This window comes from Chiloscyllium punctatum, chromosome 27 (assembly GCF_047496795.1).
Source record: "Chiloscyllium punctatum isolate Juve2018m chromosome 27, sChiPun1.3, whole genome shotgun sequence".
In the NCBI taxonomy this organism is placed as follows: domain Eukaryota; kingdom Metazoa; phylum Chordata; class Chondrichthyes; order Orectolobiformes; family Hemiscylliidae; genus Chiloscyllium; species Chiloscyllium punctatum.
In genome coordinates this window covers 52114080-52133998 of record NC_092765.1, presented here as the reverse complement: position 1 = coordinate 52133998, position 19919 = coordinate 52114080, and the positions used below count along the sequence as shown (strand labels likewise).

Genomic DNA, 19919 nt, shown 5'->3' with positions numbered 1-19919 from the left:
ATATCCCTACAGAAAGCCTTAGGGTTTTTCTTGATCCTATCTGCCAACGACTTCTCATGTCCCCTCCTGGCTCTTTGTAGCTTTCTCTTTTGGTCTTTCCTGGCCAACTTGTAACTCTCAATCGCTGTGAGTCTTCACAACTCATCCTAACATAAGCCACATTCTTCCTCTTGAAGAGAGATTCAACTTCCTTAGTAAAGCACGGCTTCTGCGCTCGACCTCTTCCTCCCTACCTGATCAGTACATACTTATCAAGGACACACAGTAGGTGATCCTTGAATAAGCTCCACATTTCAATTGTGCCCACCCCCTGCAGTTTCTTTCCCCATCCTATGCATTCTAAATCTTGCCTAATCACAGTCATTGCCTTTCCCCAGCTATAACTCTTATCCTGCATTATATACCTACTCATTTCCATTGCTAAAGTAAACATAACTGAATTGTGGTCATTATCACCAAAGTGCTCACATACTACCAAATCTAAACCTGGCCAGGTTCATTACCCAGTCCCAAATCTAATGTTGGCCTGTCTACAAACTGTGTCTGGAAACCCTCCTGCACACAATAGACAAAGATTGACCCATCTAAAATATTTGAACTATAGTATTCCCAGTAAATACTTGGAAAGTTAAAGTCCACCATAACAACTACCCCATCACTCTCACTCCTTTCAAGAATTATTTTTGCTATCCTATCATCGACATCTCTGGAACTGTTCGGAGGCCTACAGAAAATGCCCATAGGGTGACCTCTCCTTTCCTGTTTCTAACCTCAGTAGACGTGTCCTCAAACATCCTTTCTGCAACTCTAATACCTGTCCTTGACTAACAGTGCCACTTGTCCCCTCTTTTGCCATCTGTGTTCTTACCGGAACCTGCAACAACCATTCCTGTCCCCGCTCTACCATGTCTCTGAAATGGCAACAACATCGAATTCCCAGGTTCCAACCCCTGCTGCAAGTTCACCCACCTTACTCCAGATGCTCCTGGTGTTGAAGTAGACACACTTCAAACCAACTTCTTGCTTGCCAGTGCCATCTTGTAACCTTAAAACTTTATTTCTGACCTCACTACTCTCAATCTCCTGTATACTTGAATTACAATTTAAGTTCCTACCCCCCTGCTGAATTAGTTTAAACCCAAACAGCATTAGCAAATTTCACCCCCCCCTCAGATATTGGTACCCCTCTGGTTCAGGTGAAGACCATCCAGGTTGTAGAGGTCCCATCTACCCCAGAAAGAGCTCTAATTATTCAGGAATCCAAAACCCTCCCTTCTGCACCATTCCTGTAGCCATGCGTTAAACCCCTCTCTCTCCCTATTCCTCACCTCGCTAGCACGTGGCACAGGCAACAAACCAGAGATGATAACTCTTTGTTCTAGCTCTAGTTCCCTGAATTTCTGCCTTAGATCTTCACCTTTATCCTACCCATGTTGTTAGTGCTTATGTGGACCCCGATTTGGGGCTGCTCCTCCTCTCCCTCAAGGATCCTGAAAACATGATCAGAGGCATCACGAATTCTGGCACCTGGGAGGCAACACACCAACCGTGCGTCTCTCTCGTTCCCACAGAACCGCCTATCTGTATCCCTAACTATAGAGTCCCCAGTGACTAAAGCTCTGCTCCTCTTCCCCCTTCTTCTGGGCAACAGGGACAGACTCTGGACCAGAGACCTGTGTCCCATTGCTTACCCTGGTAAGATGTCCCCTCCAACAGTATCCAAAAAGATGTCCTTGTTGAAGAGAATGGCCACAGAGGATCCTTGCACGGCCTGCTGGTTCCCTTTCCATTCCTTGACGGGAACCCATTTACCTTCTTGTACCAGAGGTGGGACTACCTCTCTGTAACTCCTCTAAATAACCCACTCCGCCTCCCAAATGATCCAAAGTTAATCCAGATCCAGTTCACCAACGTGGTTTGAGGAGCTGGAGTTGGGTGCACTTCCCGCAGATGCAGTTAGCAGGGACACTAGTAGTGACCCTTACCTCCCACATTCTGCAGGAAGAGCATTCAACTGCCCTAATCTCCATTCCCATTATTCTAAATTCCCAATGAGACTACTGAAAAACAAAAACAAGTCACCTTCTCAATCCGGTGCACAGAGCCTTTTTTTTTAGTTAAAAGGAGGAGGATGGGTGGAGACACTACCAGAGTGGTGTTTTAGATAAAGCAACTGCCCAAATATAAAGCTTCAGTTACCCAGCAGTCCCGTGTCTGCTACTGTTCAGTGTGCGCTCTGCCTACACGGGAGATCAGTTTTTATCTTTTAAATTGACCTTCTTCTCGGGTCTCTGGTCCTCACTGTCACTCCTCCCACTGCATCTGATGAACACTTGAAGTAAGTCTTTATCTTTAAATTTAGGAACTTTCTTGGACACATTTGACAAATTCTACCCCATCCAAACCTTTTACACTCAGAATGGCCCAGTTAATACAGGGGAAATTAAAATCTCCAAACAGTATTACTCTATTATTCCTACAGGTATCTGCAATCTCTCTACACATCTACTCCTCTAATACCCACTGACTATTTGGGACTCTCTAATACAGTCCGAACAGAGTGACCATCCCCTTACTGTTTCTATGTTCTAACCATATGGCCTCATTTGATGAACCCTTAAGAATATCTGCTCTAAGCACTTGTGGGAGTTGTTTAAAAGGCCTACTGATCAGAGTACAGGACTGGGATGTTCCAGTAACGAGGAAGGACAAAGATGGCAAGGCAATGCACCCTTGGATAATAAGGGAGGTTGTGAATTTAGTCAAAAGGATAATAGAAGCATGTATAAGGTTTAAGAAGCTAAATTCCGACAGGGCCAATGAGGAATATAAAGAAAGTAGGAAAAAATTCAAGCAGGGAATTAGGGGAGCTAAAAGGAGCCATGAAATGACTTTGGCAAGTAGAGTTGGAGAGAATCACTGTACCTACATTAAAAAGAAGAGGTTAACCCAGGGAGAAACTCAAGGATAAAAGGAGAGAATCTTTCTGCTTGGAGGCAGAGGATGTGGGCAAGATCAGAAATGCAAACTTTATATCTTATTCTGGGTGAATACAGACACAGGATAATGAGATTAGTGTGGCGCATGCTAATACGCTGTGGCATTTTGAGATTAAGAAAGAAGTGGTGTTGGGTCTCTTGAACAGCATTAAAAAGGTGGATAAGTCCCCAGGGCATTATAGCTTCTGCTATGAGTCCAGAGGTGGGTGAGCCCATGGGTGTGCCGTGGATTTGTTCATATATTTGGTTGTTGAATGTGAAGTGTGTTGTGAGGCACAGGTCCAGTAGTTTGAGTATGCAGTCTTTGTTGATAGGTTCCCCGTCTTGTTGTCTGTTCTGTATGTCCAGCAGGTTGGCTATTGTTTCTATAGATGTTTCACCTCTATGGACAAAACCCTATCCAGAGAAACAATAGCCAACCTGCTGGACATACAGAACAGACAACAAGACAGGGAACCTATCAACAAAGACGGCATACTCAAACTACTGGACCTGTGCCTCACAACACACTTCACATTCAACAACCAAATAGATGAACAAATCAACGGCACACCCATGGGTGCACAGAATTTGAGATAGGCAAGCAACCAGTCATAATGTGTTAAGGAGCCACTTCCAGGGAGCTATGGACTTGAACCCCATGGCAGGACCCTGATGGCATGAGGGAAAGAAACTGTTGCACAGTCTGGCCGTGAGAGACAGAATGCTCCTGTATCTTCTGCCAGATGGCAGGAGGGAGACGAGTTTGAGTGAGGAGTGTGTGGAGTCTTCCACAATACTCTTAGCCTTTCGGATGCAGCATGTGGTGCAAATAACTAATTAGATTAGATTCACTACAGTATGGAAACAGGCTCTTCGGCCCAACAAGTCCACACCAACCGTCTGAACAGTAACCCACCCAGACCCATTCCCCTACCCTATATTTAGCCCTTACTAATTACCTAACACTACGGGTAACTTAGCATGGCCAATTCACCTGACCCGCACATCTTTGGATTGTGGGAGGAAACCGGAGCACCCAGAGGAAACTCACACAGACATGGGGAGAATGTCTGTGTGGAGTTTGCACAGTCGCCTGAGCCAGGAGTCGAACCTGGGTCCCTGGCATTGTGAGGCAGCAGTGATAACCACTGAGCTACCGTGCCACCCCTAATGGAGAGAAGGGAGACCCTGATGATCTCCTCAGCTGTCCTTACTATCCATTGTAGGATTAGTATGATCAGAGATGGTGCATTTCCCAAACTAGGCAGTAATGCAGCAGCTCAGGGTACTCTCAATGAACCCTCTGTAGAAGGTGGTGATGCTGCTGGGCTTTCTTGTATGGAGCTAATGTTGTTCCTATGTTCAAGAAGGGAAATAGGGATAAACCAGGAAACAGACAGGTGAATCTCAAATTGGTGGTTGGGAAGCGATTGGAGACAATTCTTAGAGATAGGATTTATGCACATTTGGAAAAGCATGGCCTAATTAGGGACAGTCATGCCTTGCCAACTTGATTGAATTTTTTTGAGGTGACCACAATAAGGGTAGAGCAGTGGGATATTGTCCACATGGATTTTAGTAAAGCTTTCGAAAAAGTTCCTCATGGTATGCTCATCCAGAAGATTAAGACGCATGGATCAACAGTGACTTGGCTACATGGATTCAGAAGGGTGATAGGTGTTTTTCTGGCTTAAAATTACTGGCTAATGATGTTCTGCAGGAATCCATACTGAGACCTCTACTGTTTGTTATATATATACACACACAAATGGTTTGGATGAAAATGTAGATAACTGGGTTAGTAAGTATGCACATGATGCAAAGATCAGTGGAAATGTCGATAGTTTAGGAGTTTATTAAAGGATACAATGGGATATAGATCAGTTGCAGATATGGGTGGAGAAATGGCAGATGGAGTTTAATCCAGGTAGGTGCCAGCTGCTGCACTTTGGGACATCAAATCATAGAATACCTACAGTGTGGAAACAGGCCCTTCAGCTCAACAACTCCACACTGACGCTCTGAAGAGCAACGCACTCGAACCCATTCTCTTACCCCATTATCCTATACTTACCCCTAACTAATGCAGCTAACTTACATATGCCTGAACACTATGGGAAATTTAGCTTGGCCAATTCACCTGACCTGTACATCTTTGGATTGTGGAGGAAACAGAGCACCCGAAGGAAACCCACACAGACATGGGGTGAATGTGCAAATTCCACACAGACAATTGCTAGAGGCTGGAATCAAACCCAGGTGCCTGACGCTGTGAGGCAGCAGTGCTAACCACTGAGCCACTGTGTTGTAGCTACAGGTTTAGCAAAAGTGTACAGTTCGTGGCAGGACCTTGATGGATAGCGAGATCTTGGGGTTCAAGTCCATAGCTTCCTGGAAGTTGCCATCCAAGTAGATAGGGTGGTAAAGAAAGTGTATGGTATGCTTACCTTTATTGGTAAAGCAATTGAGTACAAGAGTCAGGATATCATGTTGCAGCTTTATAGGACTTTGGTTAGGCCACATTTAGAGTACTGCATTCAATTCTGGTTGTCACATTACAGAAAGGATGTGAAGGCTTTGGAGAGAGTGCAGGTGAGGTTTATCAGGATGTTGCCTGGATTAGAGGGTATGAGCTCTAAGGAGAGGGTAGAAAAACTCTGGTTGTTTTCTTCAGAGCAGTGGAGGCTGAGGGGAGTCTTGATAGAAATCTATAAAAGTGTGTGTGATGTATAGATAAGGTTGACAGTCAGAATCTTTCTCCCAGAGTTGAAATAGCATGCATTTAAAGTGAGAGTGGGAAAGTTCAAAAGAGATGTAAGGGGCAAGTTTTCCACAAACAGTAGCAGGCGTCTGGAACTTGCTGCCATGGGTGGTGGTGGAGGCAGATACGATAGGGTCATTTAAGGGACTTTTAGATAAGCACATGAATATGCAAAGAATGGAGGGATATGATCAAGGCAGAAGGGATTAGTTTAGTTTGGCACATCATTGTGGGCTGAAGGGCCCGCTCCAATGCTGTACTGTTCTGTATGTTACTAAAAACAATACCATCTAAGGAGATTTCCAAGTCTAGAAATACTCACAAACCAGTTGCTATCCCAAACTCACATAACATTGTGGTCTGTAACATTACTGGACTACTGGTATCATTGTGAGATAGCCTCTTGATCCACATTTTTCATCTTTTCCCATTTACCTCACTCTGGAGACTACTTCTTGCCGTAAACAGTATTTAAAACACTTCTTCCTCCCTCTGCACTGAAATCCCACTTTGAACCAAACCTAGATATACTCACTTTATATCTCTCTCAAACAGGCAAAAGCTCCTTTGACTGACTGTGCTCTTTACTGACCTCCTTAAACATATATCCATAATACAACAATTAAGCCTGTGATGTAAAGGCTCCAATCCTGCGGGCGGGAGTCATGGGGGATGAGGAGTTGTCAGCAAGGGCGCGAGGGTGGCTGTCAGCAGAAGAAAGGCAGTTGGATGATGCCTTTACATTCTGGATTAGTGGTGCTGGAAGAGCACAGCAGTTCAGGCAGCATCCAAGTAGCTTCAAAATCAACGTTTCGGGCAAAAGTCCTTCATCAGGAATAAAGGTAGTGAGCCTGAAGCGTGGAGAGATAAGCTAGAGGAGGGTGGGGGTGGGGAGAAAGTAGCATAGAGTACAATGGGTGAGTGGGGGAGGGGATGAAGGTGATAGGTCAAGGAGGAGAGGGTGGAGTGGATAGGTGGAAAAGAAGATAGGCAGTAGGACAAGTCCGGACAAGTCATGGAGACAGTTACTGAGCTGGAAGTTTAGAACTAGGGTGAGGTGGGGAAGGGAAATGAGGAAACTGTTGAAGTCCACATTGATGCCCTGGGGTTGAAGTGTTCCGAGGCGGAAGATGAGGCGTTCTTCCTCCAGGCGTCTGGTGGTGAGGGAGCGGCGGTGAAGGAGGCCCAGGACCTCCATGTCCTCGGCAGAGTGGGAGGGGGAGTTGAAATGTTGGGCCACGGGGCGGTGTGGTTGATTGGTGCGGGTGTCCCGGAGATGTTCCCTAAAGCGCTCTGTTAGGAGGCGCCCAGTCTCCCCAATGTAGAGGAGACCGCATTGGGAGCAACGGATACAATAAATGATATTTGTGGATGTGCAAGTAAAACTTTGATGGATGTGGAAGGCTCCTTTAGGGCCTTGGATAGAGGTGAGGGAAGAGGTGTGGGCACAGGTTTTACAGTTCCTGCGGTGGCAGGGGAAAGTGCCAGGATTGGAGCCTTTACATCACAGGCTTAATTCCCAAACACTAAACTCCTGCCAGATTAAATGCTCCCCCAACAATAATCCTATCACAGAGACGGCATTAAATTCCACCCAAAGTACCACATTGCACCCAGTCTAATCAGTACTCATACTATTATTTGCTCGATGACACTGTGAAGTTAATTGCAACTGAGCAGTGTTGAGCAGGAACTCAGCAATGCTTTTCTTATCAGACAGATTTGCTTTGAACAGCATCTTCCTTTGGGCCCTGAGCAGTACTTGACCAGCAAGGATAGCACTGAGTGGAAACACCAATGATAGTGCATACCATCAGTTTAGTCCACTTCTCTTCATACTGCTTCTTCATAGTCTCCTTTACGTGTTTATTGCGATGTCTTATGCAGGACTGTTTCTGTTTTCCATCATATTCCAGCAGGTCGTTATCATCCTGTTTGAAACAAAAGAAGAATCAATTCTGTCCTCAATGCTGAGTGAGTATAATGTTGAATGTTTCTCTCACAGTCACTTACAGTTAAGTTCATTTCTTCATTAGTTAAACGGTAATCTCTGAAATAAGAAAATCAGAGCACATCAGTATCCAGGCATTAATAACTTGGCTAACATACTAGCTGTAGCTAAGTAGAAGAACCTCCCACTGAAGTCAGTAGTAAACAGTTGTTTTTCAGATCAGTGAGGCAGTAGCATTTTCCTGGGGTCACAATGAGGACAATGCTCTCTTTTGGTACGTGGATTTCAGAATTATTTCAAAGTGAACATGATCAATGACATGGAGCATGGAAACGTGATGAAAACAGGGTAAGATAGGGACAGACTTCAGGGGGACACAGACAAATGACAGAAGTGTGAAGTGATCAATTTCTGCTGGGAAGAATGAAAATGCAGTAAATGGGGCAATTTGAAAAGGAGCTACAAGAATAACCAGGCTTATTCACAGTAAACTGTAATATCGACAGAGAGGATGGAAAAGCTGTGATTATTCCCATTAGAGTGGAGAGGGGTAAAGGCAATTTAACAAAGACCCTCAAAATCATTAAGAGTCATTGACCTCCCAACCAAAGAGAAAAGATCCTTCCTGTCTGTGCCGCTCACAGCTCTATACATTTTAATCATATCTTCATTCAGTCTCCTTTGCTCTAAGGAAAGCAACCCCGGTTTATCTAACCTCTCTTCATAACTGAAACTCTCCAGTCCAATCAACATGCTGGTAAATCTCCTCCACACCCTCTCCAATGCTGTCACATCCTAGATTTTATAATCTGGATTCCAGAACTGCACAAAATACTCCAGCTATGGCTTAACCAATGTTTTATACAGTTCTAGCATAACCTCAGTGCTCTTAAACTCTATGCCTCAACTAATAAAGTATAACATATGCCTTCTTAAACACTTTATCCACTTGTCCTGTTACCTAAATAAGCCAGTGTACATGCACACCAAGGTCCTTCTGATCCTCACTGTTTCCCAGAGTCCTCCTGTTCATCATGTATTCTCTTGCTTTGTTCACCCTGCCCAACCTCATCATCTCACATTTATCCCAAATGAATTTCATTTGCCACTGATCAGTCTACCTGACCAAAAAAAGAATAAAGTACCACAGATGCTGGAGATCTGAAACTAAAAAAAAATGTAGGAGAATCCATGGAAAGAAAAACAAAATTAAGTCCAACCTGGACTTAATTCTGTATTCCAGTCCACAGATTTTGCCATACTTGCCAAGTTTCTCTAGCATTTTCTATTTTTGTTCCAGCTGAACTGACCAGCCCATCTATATCCTCCTATAAGGCTGTCTTCCTCACTACAATCACCCCACTAATTTTTGGGTCATCTATGAACTTACTAATCAACTTCCCACATTCAAGCCTACACCATTTATATAGGCCACAAACTGCAAGACCCCCAACACTAATCCCCAAGGAACCCCACTGGGCACAAGCTTCCAGTCACAAAAACATTATTTAACCATCACCTTCCTGCCACTCAGCCAATTGTGAATCCAATCTGGCAAATTTCCTTGGATTCATCTCATGGGTTCTTACCTTCACTATCAATCTCCCATGTGGGACCATTCCCAAAGCCATCAGGCTAGTCGTTGGGCATTTTCTAGACCTCGCGGGGCGGGGGTGGGGGGGGGGGGGGCGGAGCGGGGGGGGGAGAGGAGGAGATTGCAGGACATGTACAAAACATCTCTAAGTGTTTGGAACCAGGTGGATCTCATTGACTATAAGATCCTTGATTGGCCCAGGTTAACAACCCCAATCAGGAAGCCTTGGCTGACCACCATAAACAGGGATTAATGAGCCCTCTTGTGGTGCAGTGGTAGAGTCCCTACCTCTAGACAAGAAGGCCTGGGTTCAAGTTCACCTGTTCAAAAGGGATTTCATATCATCTTTGAACAGGTTAATTAGGAAAATAAGTTGATTTATAAAAAACAGGCAATTTAGAATATTCTCAGTTCAGGGGTCTGACTCTGAGTTGGCTGGCCACAGCCAGTGTACTGTGCACAAGTAAATAAAGGGGGACTTGGTGACGGGATACTGACCTCTGTGCAGTTATTTCAGTGGTAACAGGACAAAACATATATGCCTGGAGAATATTTGCTCACAACAGTCATCTTGGAGTTGGGGTAAGCATTTGTGGCCTCCTGCCTGTATTTGGAAAGTTTGACTCATTTGCTATCAAAGACTAGGCCCAGTATGTGGAAAGATTGTGATTTTTTTTTGTTTTTTCCTCAGGCATATGACACTGGGACAGATGAAAAACAATGAGTAATCCTTCTGACTGCTTGCTGACTTGCAGCATCTTTGATTATAAGGGGCTCAACTTTCCCAGAGACACCAGACACTAAAAACCCTCCAAGAGGTGACTGAATTGGTGAGGGAACACCCTCACCTGTCTGACTGAACTTGGGGAACACCACTTCAGTGTAGGCAATTGCACAGTCTCATGCAGGGGACATCCTGAGTAGAGAGATCCTAAACCAGCCCAGAGCAAAATCCCACAACAAATGAGCCTTGCCCTAGTGGCTAAAATGTTTTTCAGGATCTGTGCTGTCAAGCTATTGTAGTTGCCTGTATGCAGACTTGAGACAGCGAACAAGTCCAACAATGCCTGATTTGAGTAAGAAAACATGTAGTTTGATACCCTGGAGAGTGCACTCCCTGGAAAGGCCCCCTACATGTGGTTTGAAACAACTAAATTTCTTAGCGATGTTCAAATCAGAACCAATTAAAATTCATGTTTGCTTAAATGGTCACCCAGTTCCCATGGAGGTTGATATTGGTGTAAATGTATTTGTGCTTGCAGAACCTAACTTTAACAAGACTCACTGGGGCCTCTAACATTGCAGTTTGTGCAAGACCTCAGCCAGACTGAGAACAAACACTGGGGAACTGTTGCAAGGATACATCTGGTCTACTATTAGAAGCAGTTGATGCAGTTACCATTGATGGTAATAAGAGGCTTGGGCCCAAGTCTATTGGGGTGTAATTGATTGAGAAAGACTCACCTAAATTGCGTCATGCTTTTTCGATTAGAAAATGGCTGCCTTAGTAAAGTCCTAGTGAAACATCCAGGAGTTTTTCAGGAAAGGCTTGGGACTATCAAAGGGGCCAAAACTACTTTACACGGAGACCAGCAAACAATTCCACGACTTTGCAAGGCCCACCTGGTGCCACTTGCCTTATGGGCAAAAATAGAGGTGGAAATCAGGAGACTGGACAGTGAAGGAATCATTAAAGCAGTGCAGCTTGCAGAAGGGGCAGCATCAGTCGTACCGATTGTGAAGCCTGACAGCTCTGTTGGCCTTTTGTGAGGATTTTAAGCAAATGATAAACCTTTTCTTGCAGATTGACGAAGACCCAATCCATTGCATTGAGGACTTGTATGCAAAGTTGGCAGGAGGGCTGTCCTTTATGAAGGTAGACATGAGCCACGCTTACCTGCAATTGCGACTGGATGAGGAGTCCCAGAAGAATGCCACAATTAACACCAATAAGGATTTATACCAATGTACAAGACTGCTATTTGGGGTAGCAGCCTGTGCCCTTTCCCAGCAGGCCATGGACAACATTTTACAAGGACTACCCCAGGTTGCCTTTTATCTGGACAACACACTAATAAGAGGGAAGATCAATAGAGAGCACTAGAAAGACTCGGACATACTGCTTTAACATTTCTCCCAGATGGGCTTATGCCTTAGAAAGGAAAAAATATGTCTTCCAAGCTCCCCAAGTGACCTGCCTGGGTTACAGAGTCAACAAAACTGGGTTCCACCAGTTAGAACATCAAGTGAGGGTGATCAATGGAGCCCTGGCCCTCCTGTCTCTCCCTGACTTTTTAAGTCTTTCCTTGGGTTAATGAATTATTGCAGAAAATTCATACTTGGTCTCCATCTTGGTACCCTCACACCTGCTACTGAAAAAGGGGCATTCGCAAAGCATAGTGTTGGAAAAGCACAGCTGGTCAGGCAGCATCCGCAGAACAGGAGAGTCGATGTTTCGAGCATGGGCTCTTCATTCCTGATGAAGAGCTTATGGTCAACATTGACTCTCCTGCTCCTCGGATGCTGCCTGACCGGCTGTGCTTTCTCAACACCACACCTTTTTGATTCTGATCTCCAGCATCTGCAGTTCTCATTTTCTCCTGGGGGACTATCCAGTCCTGAGCAAAGGTTGTCACCAGAAACTGGCTGAACTCCACCAGGATCGTCCAGGGGTTTCCATGATGAAGACGCTAGCAAGACACTATGTAGTGGCCAGGGTTGGATGCCGACATAGCTGCATTGGTGAGGCAGTGCTTAGCTAACAAGGACAAGCAGCACCCTGACATTTATGGGAAAGGCTGGGTTAACCCATATCCACTATGTTCCTGGTTATCATGGACGTCCAATCAAAGTTCATTCAGCAAAGCTCAAGGATGACAGCTCCGAGATGGGAGCATCACTTGCGATATACAGCCTCCTGGACAGACAATAGGTTGTCATTTACCAGCAGGGAATTTGAGTATTTCCTAAAGTTGAATGGCATTTTGCACAGAAGGACAGCTCCATACATGTACCATCCAATGGTCTAGTGGAAAGAGCAGTCCACTCATTAAAGTCAGGCTAAAAGAAGCAGCCTACCGTGTCCCTTGATACCAAGCTGTCCCACTTCCTGTTCGATTCTAGGACCACCCTTCACACAACAACAAGGACTGGTCCAGCAGAGTTGCTGATGGGGAAAACTTTCCTGATATTCCAAAACCCCACCCCGGAGGTGGAGGTTTGGGACTGCAGCAGAAAGGCCAAGGCCAGCCACACACTTCATCTAAGGAAGAGAGCCCATTTAATTCAAGGGATGAAGTCTGGTGCCAGAACAATGGATATGGGCACAAGGCAAAATTGATGAGAGGTCAGGTCAGGTTTGATTTACAAAGGTTGAGTAGGTGAGACAGTCCTGAATAAACATGTGGATCATCTGAAAGCTGCCCTCACTAACAGGGCAGGAGCAAAGCACACCTGGCCCCTCAGTACAGCCACAAGAAACTGGAGGTTCTCCCGCCTCCATCTAGTGCCAAGGAAACCTTAGAGTCTGAGATGGATGCAGCCTCAATACAATTAACACCAGAAGAAAATGAGGAAACTCTCCCGAGGGACTCCAGACACAAGAGCCAGTATGGTGCAATATACTCTGGGGGGGGCACAAGAGCCAGTATGGTGCAATATACTCTGGGGGGGGGGGGGGGGGGGTAGAATGTCGCAGGAAAGACGACAAGAGAAAAATCAGGCCTACATCCCTGACATAGAGGTAAAGTTACATAGTGATTGGGACCCAGTGGATCTTGTTGACTAAGAGATTCTTGATTGAAGATGTTAAAGTGGGCCATTCAGGAAGTCCTGGCTGACTAATATCAACAGGAGAATCAGAAACTTCTTAGTGTAGGCAACTAACTCTGAGCTGACTGGCCACAGCCAGCATACTATACACCAGTCAATAAAGGGTAATTTGGTGACAGGATTTGTGCAGGTATTTTACATTTCTTGACAGTTCCCAGTCATCATCACCAATTGTTTATAGATTTCATAGTACTTCCTCCCAGCTTGAATCAGGAATACTTGAGTGGAATACATTGCCCAGTCTATTGACACACAACCTTAACCTTTAGATTCCAGAGGCCAGATTTTTCAATGTAAATCTCAAACTTACACCCAGATTTTTTACTAACGTATCTTTAAATCTCAATACCTTAATTGGCCAGCATATGAAACAAGCTCCCAGGAGGTGGGAGATGCTTGTCTGGCACCAGCCACAGATTCTGCAGCAGCCATTTTAGAGCCTGTTGCTGCCTTGCTGATTGGAACAGGTCATGGTCACAGAATGAGGCAGACAGGAGAATCGCAGGACAATGTAAGAACTTGTCCTCATATCAGAACGAGTCAGCTCCACATATTTGTTTCCCAGATAAAAGCAGAAATTATTTTGCTGTGGAGCAAATTCAACATGTGTTCTTAAATGCAATATCAAGATCTTGCTGGCAAAAATGTGAACGTTGCATTCAGGAACAAACTGGCCTCTTTTCAAAATTCTTAAGGAAGTAAAGGTCTACCAATTATTGCTTTGTGCATTTCCAATTCCTGTTAGCACTTTGAAAATTCAAAACAATCCCTGGGTTCTCTGGATTAACAGTCCAGAAATAATACCACTAGCTCATCGCCTCCCTAGAGTAAAAGCAGCGAAGTGTAGCTACAGCTGTCCAAGGGCCTCAGTTAGACTAAATCTGGAGTACTGTGCACAGTTCTTACCTCCTTACTTAGTGATAGAAGTAATTCAGTAAAGATTCACTTGGCTGATTCTTGGGATGAAGGAAGTGTCTGCTGAGGAAAGGATTGATTTGGCCAATACTCATCGGAACTTCATAGAATGAGAGATGATCTTGGTAAAAAGAAAAGGACCTGACAGGGCTGATGTTGAGGATTGACATGTTGAGTTGTGGTTCTGTTATGAAGAAGAGTCATTGGACCCAAAACATTAATTCTGCTTTCTCACCACAGATGCTGTTAAACCTGCTGAGGTTTGCAGTGGCTCAGTGATTAGCACTGCTGCCAGGTTTGATTCCAACCTCCGGCGACTGTTTGTGTGGAGTTTGCACATTCTTCCCCATGTCTGCATAGGTTTCCTTCAGGTGCTCTGTTTTCACCCACAATCCAAACAGGTGCAGATTAGTGTTCAGGAATGTGTAGGTTAGCTGCATTAGTTAGGGGAAATGTCGAGAAATAGGGTAGGAATTGGGTCTGGGTAGGTTACTCTTCGGAGGGTTGGTGTGGACTTGTTGGACCTAATGGCCTGTTTCCACACTGTAGGGATTCTGATTTTTCCAGCAATTTCTGGTTTTGTTTCTGATTTCCAGCATCTACAGTTCTTAGCTTTTGTTGGTGTTGCAGTGGATGTTAAGGATGTTTCCCTTGTGGGGGAACTTCGGGACTGGGGGCACAGTTTAAAAATGAGGGCCTCCCATTTAAAGTGGAGATGAACAGGAGTTTCTCCTCTCTCTCTGCTCTGAAATTATTACACAAAGGTGTATAGCACAGAAACAGAACAATCTGTCCAACTCGTCAACGCCGACCATATATTCTACATTAACCTAGTCCTATTTTCCAGCACTTGGCCCATATTCATCTAAACCTTCCTATTCATATACCCATCCTGATGCCTTTTAAAATGTTGTAATTGTACCACCCTCCACAACCATTCTGGCAGTTCATTCCATACACTCACCACCCTCTGCTTGTTTGCAGTAAAACAGGTGTGGATTTCTTTTTTAATGGTTGAACTCATGAACATAGAAACCTGTTCCCCAATCAATTAGAACATGGCGGTGATATACCCTCAACTCCATTTACCTATTTTTTTGTTCCACATCCTTTAGTATTTACAAAGACAAAGGCACTTTCTCCTAGTCCCAACATCTAGCCCAACTTGATCTCTGATAGGATGTAAACAAGCAATTCTTCCACATTCCCACATCGGAAGAAGCTCATAGTGAGCAGCCTTCCCGAATTACTGCAGTTTCTGAGCTCTTGGAACATCCACAGTGCTGTCCAGGAAGGAGTTACAGGATTTTGACCCAGTGACATTAAATGAACAGTGATATATTTCAAAATCAGGATGATGCATGGTGGAAGAACTTGCAAGGGGTGGTGTTCCCACGTGTGATCCTCTTGTCCTTCTACAAAGTAGCATGAGTTAAACAATGAGGGCATAATAATCTATGAGGGTAACTCAGCAAATTATATCGCAATGGTCAGCAAGGGCTTTCTTAAACATACAAAGAGGAAGGGAATAGCCAAAGTGAACAAAGGTCGCTTACAGAGCAAGGCTGAGGAAAGAATAAATGATGAACCAACAAATGACAAAATAGTTTGCAAGCATATTCACAATAGAGTTTTTGGATTTCCAAAACTGAAATGAAACAGGAAACTGTGGAAGAGATAAACAGAATAACTAACATGAGAGGAAAAGTAATTGTGGTTAAAGGTCAATAAGTCCCCTGCAACGTAGGATATTCAAGGTAGTGGCTGCAGAAATCCTTAGATTCTGGAAATGCCCCAATTAATTGGAAATGTGCCTATGTAACACCCTTATCCATAAAGACTACAGATTATTACAGATTACGTTACAGTGTGGAAACAGGCCCTTCGGCCCAACAAGTCCACACCGACCCACCGAAGCGCAACCCACCCATACCCCTAACCTAACACTATGGGCAATTTAGCATGGCCAATTCACCTAACCTGCACATCTTTGGGCTGTGGGAGGAAACCGGAGCACCCGGAGGAAACCCACGCAGATATGGGGAGAACGTGCAAACTCCACACAGTCAGTCGCCTGAGGCGGGAATTGAACCCTGGTCTCTGGCGTTGTGAGGCAGCAGTGCTAACCACTGTGCCACCGTGCCGCCCACAAAAGGGAGAGAAACAAAAAAAAGATAATGACAAGCCAACCATGAGTTGGATTTAACATTTTAAGCAGAGTCATCATGGCTTTGTCAAGAGAAATCGCTTCTGAAAAAGTTATTAGAATTCTTAGAAGAGGTAACAAGGAAGGTAGATAAAGATTGATAACAAGAAAGTAATAGTTATGCTTCTGATGAAAAGTGGGATAAGGGACTATGGGGACCTGGCAGGAGATTGGAGTTGAGACCAGGATAAAATTAACAATCATCATGTTAAATGGTAGATTGGCTCAAAGAACTGAATTGCCTATTCCTGCCCCAATTCCTATGTCCCTATAAAGAACAACTAGTAAATGTGATAGATTTGGATTTCTACAAGGCAATTGGTGAGGCAGCACACAGGTTGCCTCAAGACAATAAGAGTCCATGGTGTTGGGAAGCTTAGGAAAATAGAAGCAGGTGTAGGCCATTCAGCCTGTCCAGTCTGCACCACCATTCACTTATGACATGTCTGTTCATCTATCTCAATGTCACTTACCCACACTATCTCAATGTCCCTTGACGTCATTAGTTTCTGGAAACCTATTGACCTCCTGTCTTGATCATACTCATGACAGCGCAACCAAAACCCTCAAATTCCAAAGACTAACCACCCTGAGCGAAGAAATTCCTCCTCTCCCTTTGAAATAGCCTAGCCCTTATTCCAAGATTATGCCCCTTGATTTAGATTCAGCAGCCAGTAGAAATATCCCATCTACATCCACTCTGTCACATCCGGATGTGACAGAGAATGTTATGTTTGGATGAGAACGCCTTTCATTCCTCAAAACAGTTCTGTCAATCTGTCATCACAAAACAAACTGACTATCCCAGGGATTAGTTTGGTGAAACTCTGACATATGGTAATTATATCCCTCCTTAGCTATGGTGATCAAAATGATAGACAATTTTTAGATGGAGTGTCACTAAGACTCAATACAACTGTAGGAAGACATATCAACTTCTGTACTTCAATTCCCTTGCAATACGCTCTCTGCCTTTCTCATCGATTGTTGCAACTGCATGCTAGCTATTGGAGACCCAAGAACAAGGATACCTAATCCCTTTGGACTCCAAGTGTTCCTAGCCCATCACCACTTAAGCAGTAGTCTATCCTCTTTTGCCTATCTTCTTTTCCACCTATCCACTCCACCCTCTCCTCCTTGACCTATCACCTTCATCTCCTCCCCCACTCACCCATTGTACTCTATGCTACTCTCTCCCCACCCCCACCCTCCTCTAACTTATCTCTCCATGCTTCAGGCTCACTGCCTTTATTCCTGATGAAGGGCTTTTGCCCGAAACGTCGATTTCGCTGCTCGTTGGATGCTGCCTGAACTGCTGTGCTCTTCCAGCACCACTAATCCAGTATTTGGTTTTCAGCATCTGCAGTCATTGTTTTTATCCTCTTATTGGTCCTACCAAAGGGGATAACTTCCCACTTATTTAGATGATATTCCACCTGCCATGTCCTTTCCAATCATTTAGCTTCTCAAAGCCCACTTGAAACTTCGGTGTATAAGACCAGAAGCAGCAGTAGGCAATTCAACCTATTGAGTCCATCTGCCATTCAGTGAGATGATGACTGATCCGATCATCCTGCCTTTTCCTTTTTTTTATATTATTTTCATATTAGCATGGATAGAGGATTGACTAACTAACAGAAGACATATTGTGGTAAAAGGGACATTTTAAGGTTCACCCCTTTAAACTGGTGGAGTGCCACAGGGCCACAATTATTTACAAATGTTTGAGGAAAGTGAACATATCATAGACAAGTTTGCAAAAATAGACAGGCAGAGAAAAGGACATAACGAGTCTGCGATGGATATATAGACAGGTTAAGTGAGTGGACGATGAACTTGGCAGACAGAATATAAAATAGGAAAATGTGAGGTTATGCACTTTGGTGGGAAGAATAGAGGAGCCAAGTTTTACTTAATTGTAGAAAGCTGAAAGCTGCAGCACAGAGGGATTTGTGCTTGGGAGTCCTTGTGCATGAATCACAAAAAGCTACCAACTTGCCAAAATTACATAAGATACAGTCCACACCGAGAATACGTGAACAGTTTTGGTTGCCACATCTAAGGAAAGATATACTGGCATTGGAGACAGCCCAGAGAAGGTTCACTAGGCTGAGCCCAGATATGTGCGGGGCTTTCTTATGAGGAGAGGGTGAGTAGGTTGGGCCTGTATTCATTGGAGTTTTAGACAAATAAGAGGAGACCTTCATGAAACATTCAAGATTTTTGGGACTCATGACAGGGTGGATGTGGAGAAGCTGTTTCCTCTTGTGAAGGGTTGAGAACTCTCAGTCACTTAGTGAGGACAGAGATGAGAAGGAATTGTTCCTCTCAGAGGGTTTAACAGAAGGCTGTCAAGAATGTGTTATCAAGTATATTCAACATAGATTTTTAATCATTCAGGGAATTAAGGGGTATGGCAAAAAGGCAGGAATGTAGAGTAGAGGATGATAAGATCAGCCATAATTTCATTGAATGGCAGAACAGACTCAATGAGTCATACGGTCTATTTCTACTTCTTATAGTTTTAAAAGGTGCTGCTGAAGGAGATTTGGTGACTATTGATATGCACTGATACCACGAGTGAGAGGAGTGAATGCTGAAGGTGGTGGATTACATACTGTTCAAGCTTTGTACATGCCTTGTCCTGGTTGGGCTTTAGAAACAAAGGGATCATGGTCAGAGTTGTAGGGAATCAGAGATTGTGGGAACCAAAGCATGGAGATGGAAGGATTGAGAATAGAAAGGACTGGGATTGGATCTGGAATGACTGTAGGTCCCTCCTGGATTCAGATGCTGGGGAGTCATAATTTGGAAATCCTGTCACTTCCAGTGAAATTTAAGTCAAGGTATCCCTGATGTTATCAGACTGAGAGTCTGTTATGATATTAAGTTCCCCAACTGTCTTTTGCAGGGGGCTGTCAAGGTTTATTTCCTGTATACAAAAATGTAATAGGACAGTATTCCAGTAAAGTTGTTTGAATAAAATGTTTTATACCTCTTTGACACAGGAATTAAATTATATTTCTTGTTTCTGGAGCCTGTGATACACTATAAGTAGCACGACAGTGGGAGAGATGCTCCATTATCAGGGGATAGATGTAACTTTAACATCAGTATACTTTCAATTAGTGCACACAGACCTTGCATATTCTTGCTCTTCAATATCATCTGTCTTTGTACAGATAAAAGCAACATCATGACATCTTCCTCCATTTGTAGCAGATTTTATTGAAGTACCAAAAATCTCATGTACTATCTTTTCATTAACAGCCCTACAAATTGCTGACACAATCCATACAGATGAGCAGTTCATCAGATTCTGCAAAACACACATAAGATTGGGTGAAAGAAGCACAATTGTCAAAATCAATATTATCAACATCTATAGTCATAGGTTAAAAAAAATCATCAAAATGCTATAGACAATCCTGCAGTCTCTTTATAACCATGCACAATAACTGTATCAGTATCATCCTGTACACAGGATAGAATCTTCCACTTTCATCAAGTGTCTCCCTCATTTTCTGTAAAGCTGGTGAGGCACCACTCTCCAATTCTCAGAGGAAGGCCAGGGGTATTATGTCCCAATTAGTTCATAAGAAGGGCTGAACTGGGCTTTCCTCTGTTATCAAGCTCTGGAGCACAAGTCCCACTGCATGAAGCCAAACAACCAGAGGTGA

General features: G+C 44.0%; 1 protein-coding gene across 4 annotated transcripts in view; it reads right to left on the bottom strand.

Moving 5' to 3' along the window:
* Window positions 1-19919, bottom strand: part of LOC140453699 (nuclear GTPase SLIP-GC-like) — a 147787-nt gene that overhangs the window by 66670 nt on the left and 61198 nt on the right. For all 4 annotated transcript variants that reach the window (XM_072548650.1, XM_072548651.1, XM_072548653.1 and 1 more), the window contains exons 8-10: window positions 19380-19558; window positions 7756-7792; window positions 7554-7673 (exon numbers count right to left, since the gene is read on the bottom strand). In XM_072548650.1, the coding sequence (XP_072404751.1) occupies window positions 7554-7673; window positions 7756-7792; window positions 19380-19558 (336 nt within the window). The remainder of the gene's footprint in view (window positions 1-7553; window positions 7674-7755; window positions 7793-19379; window positions 19559-19919) is intronic.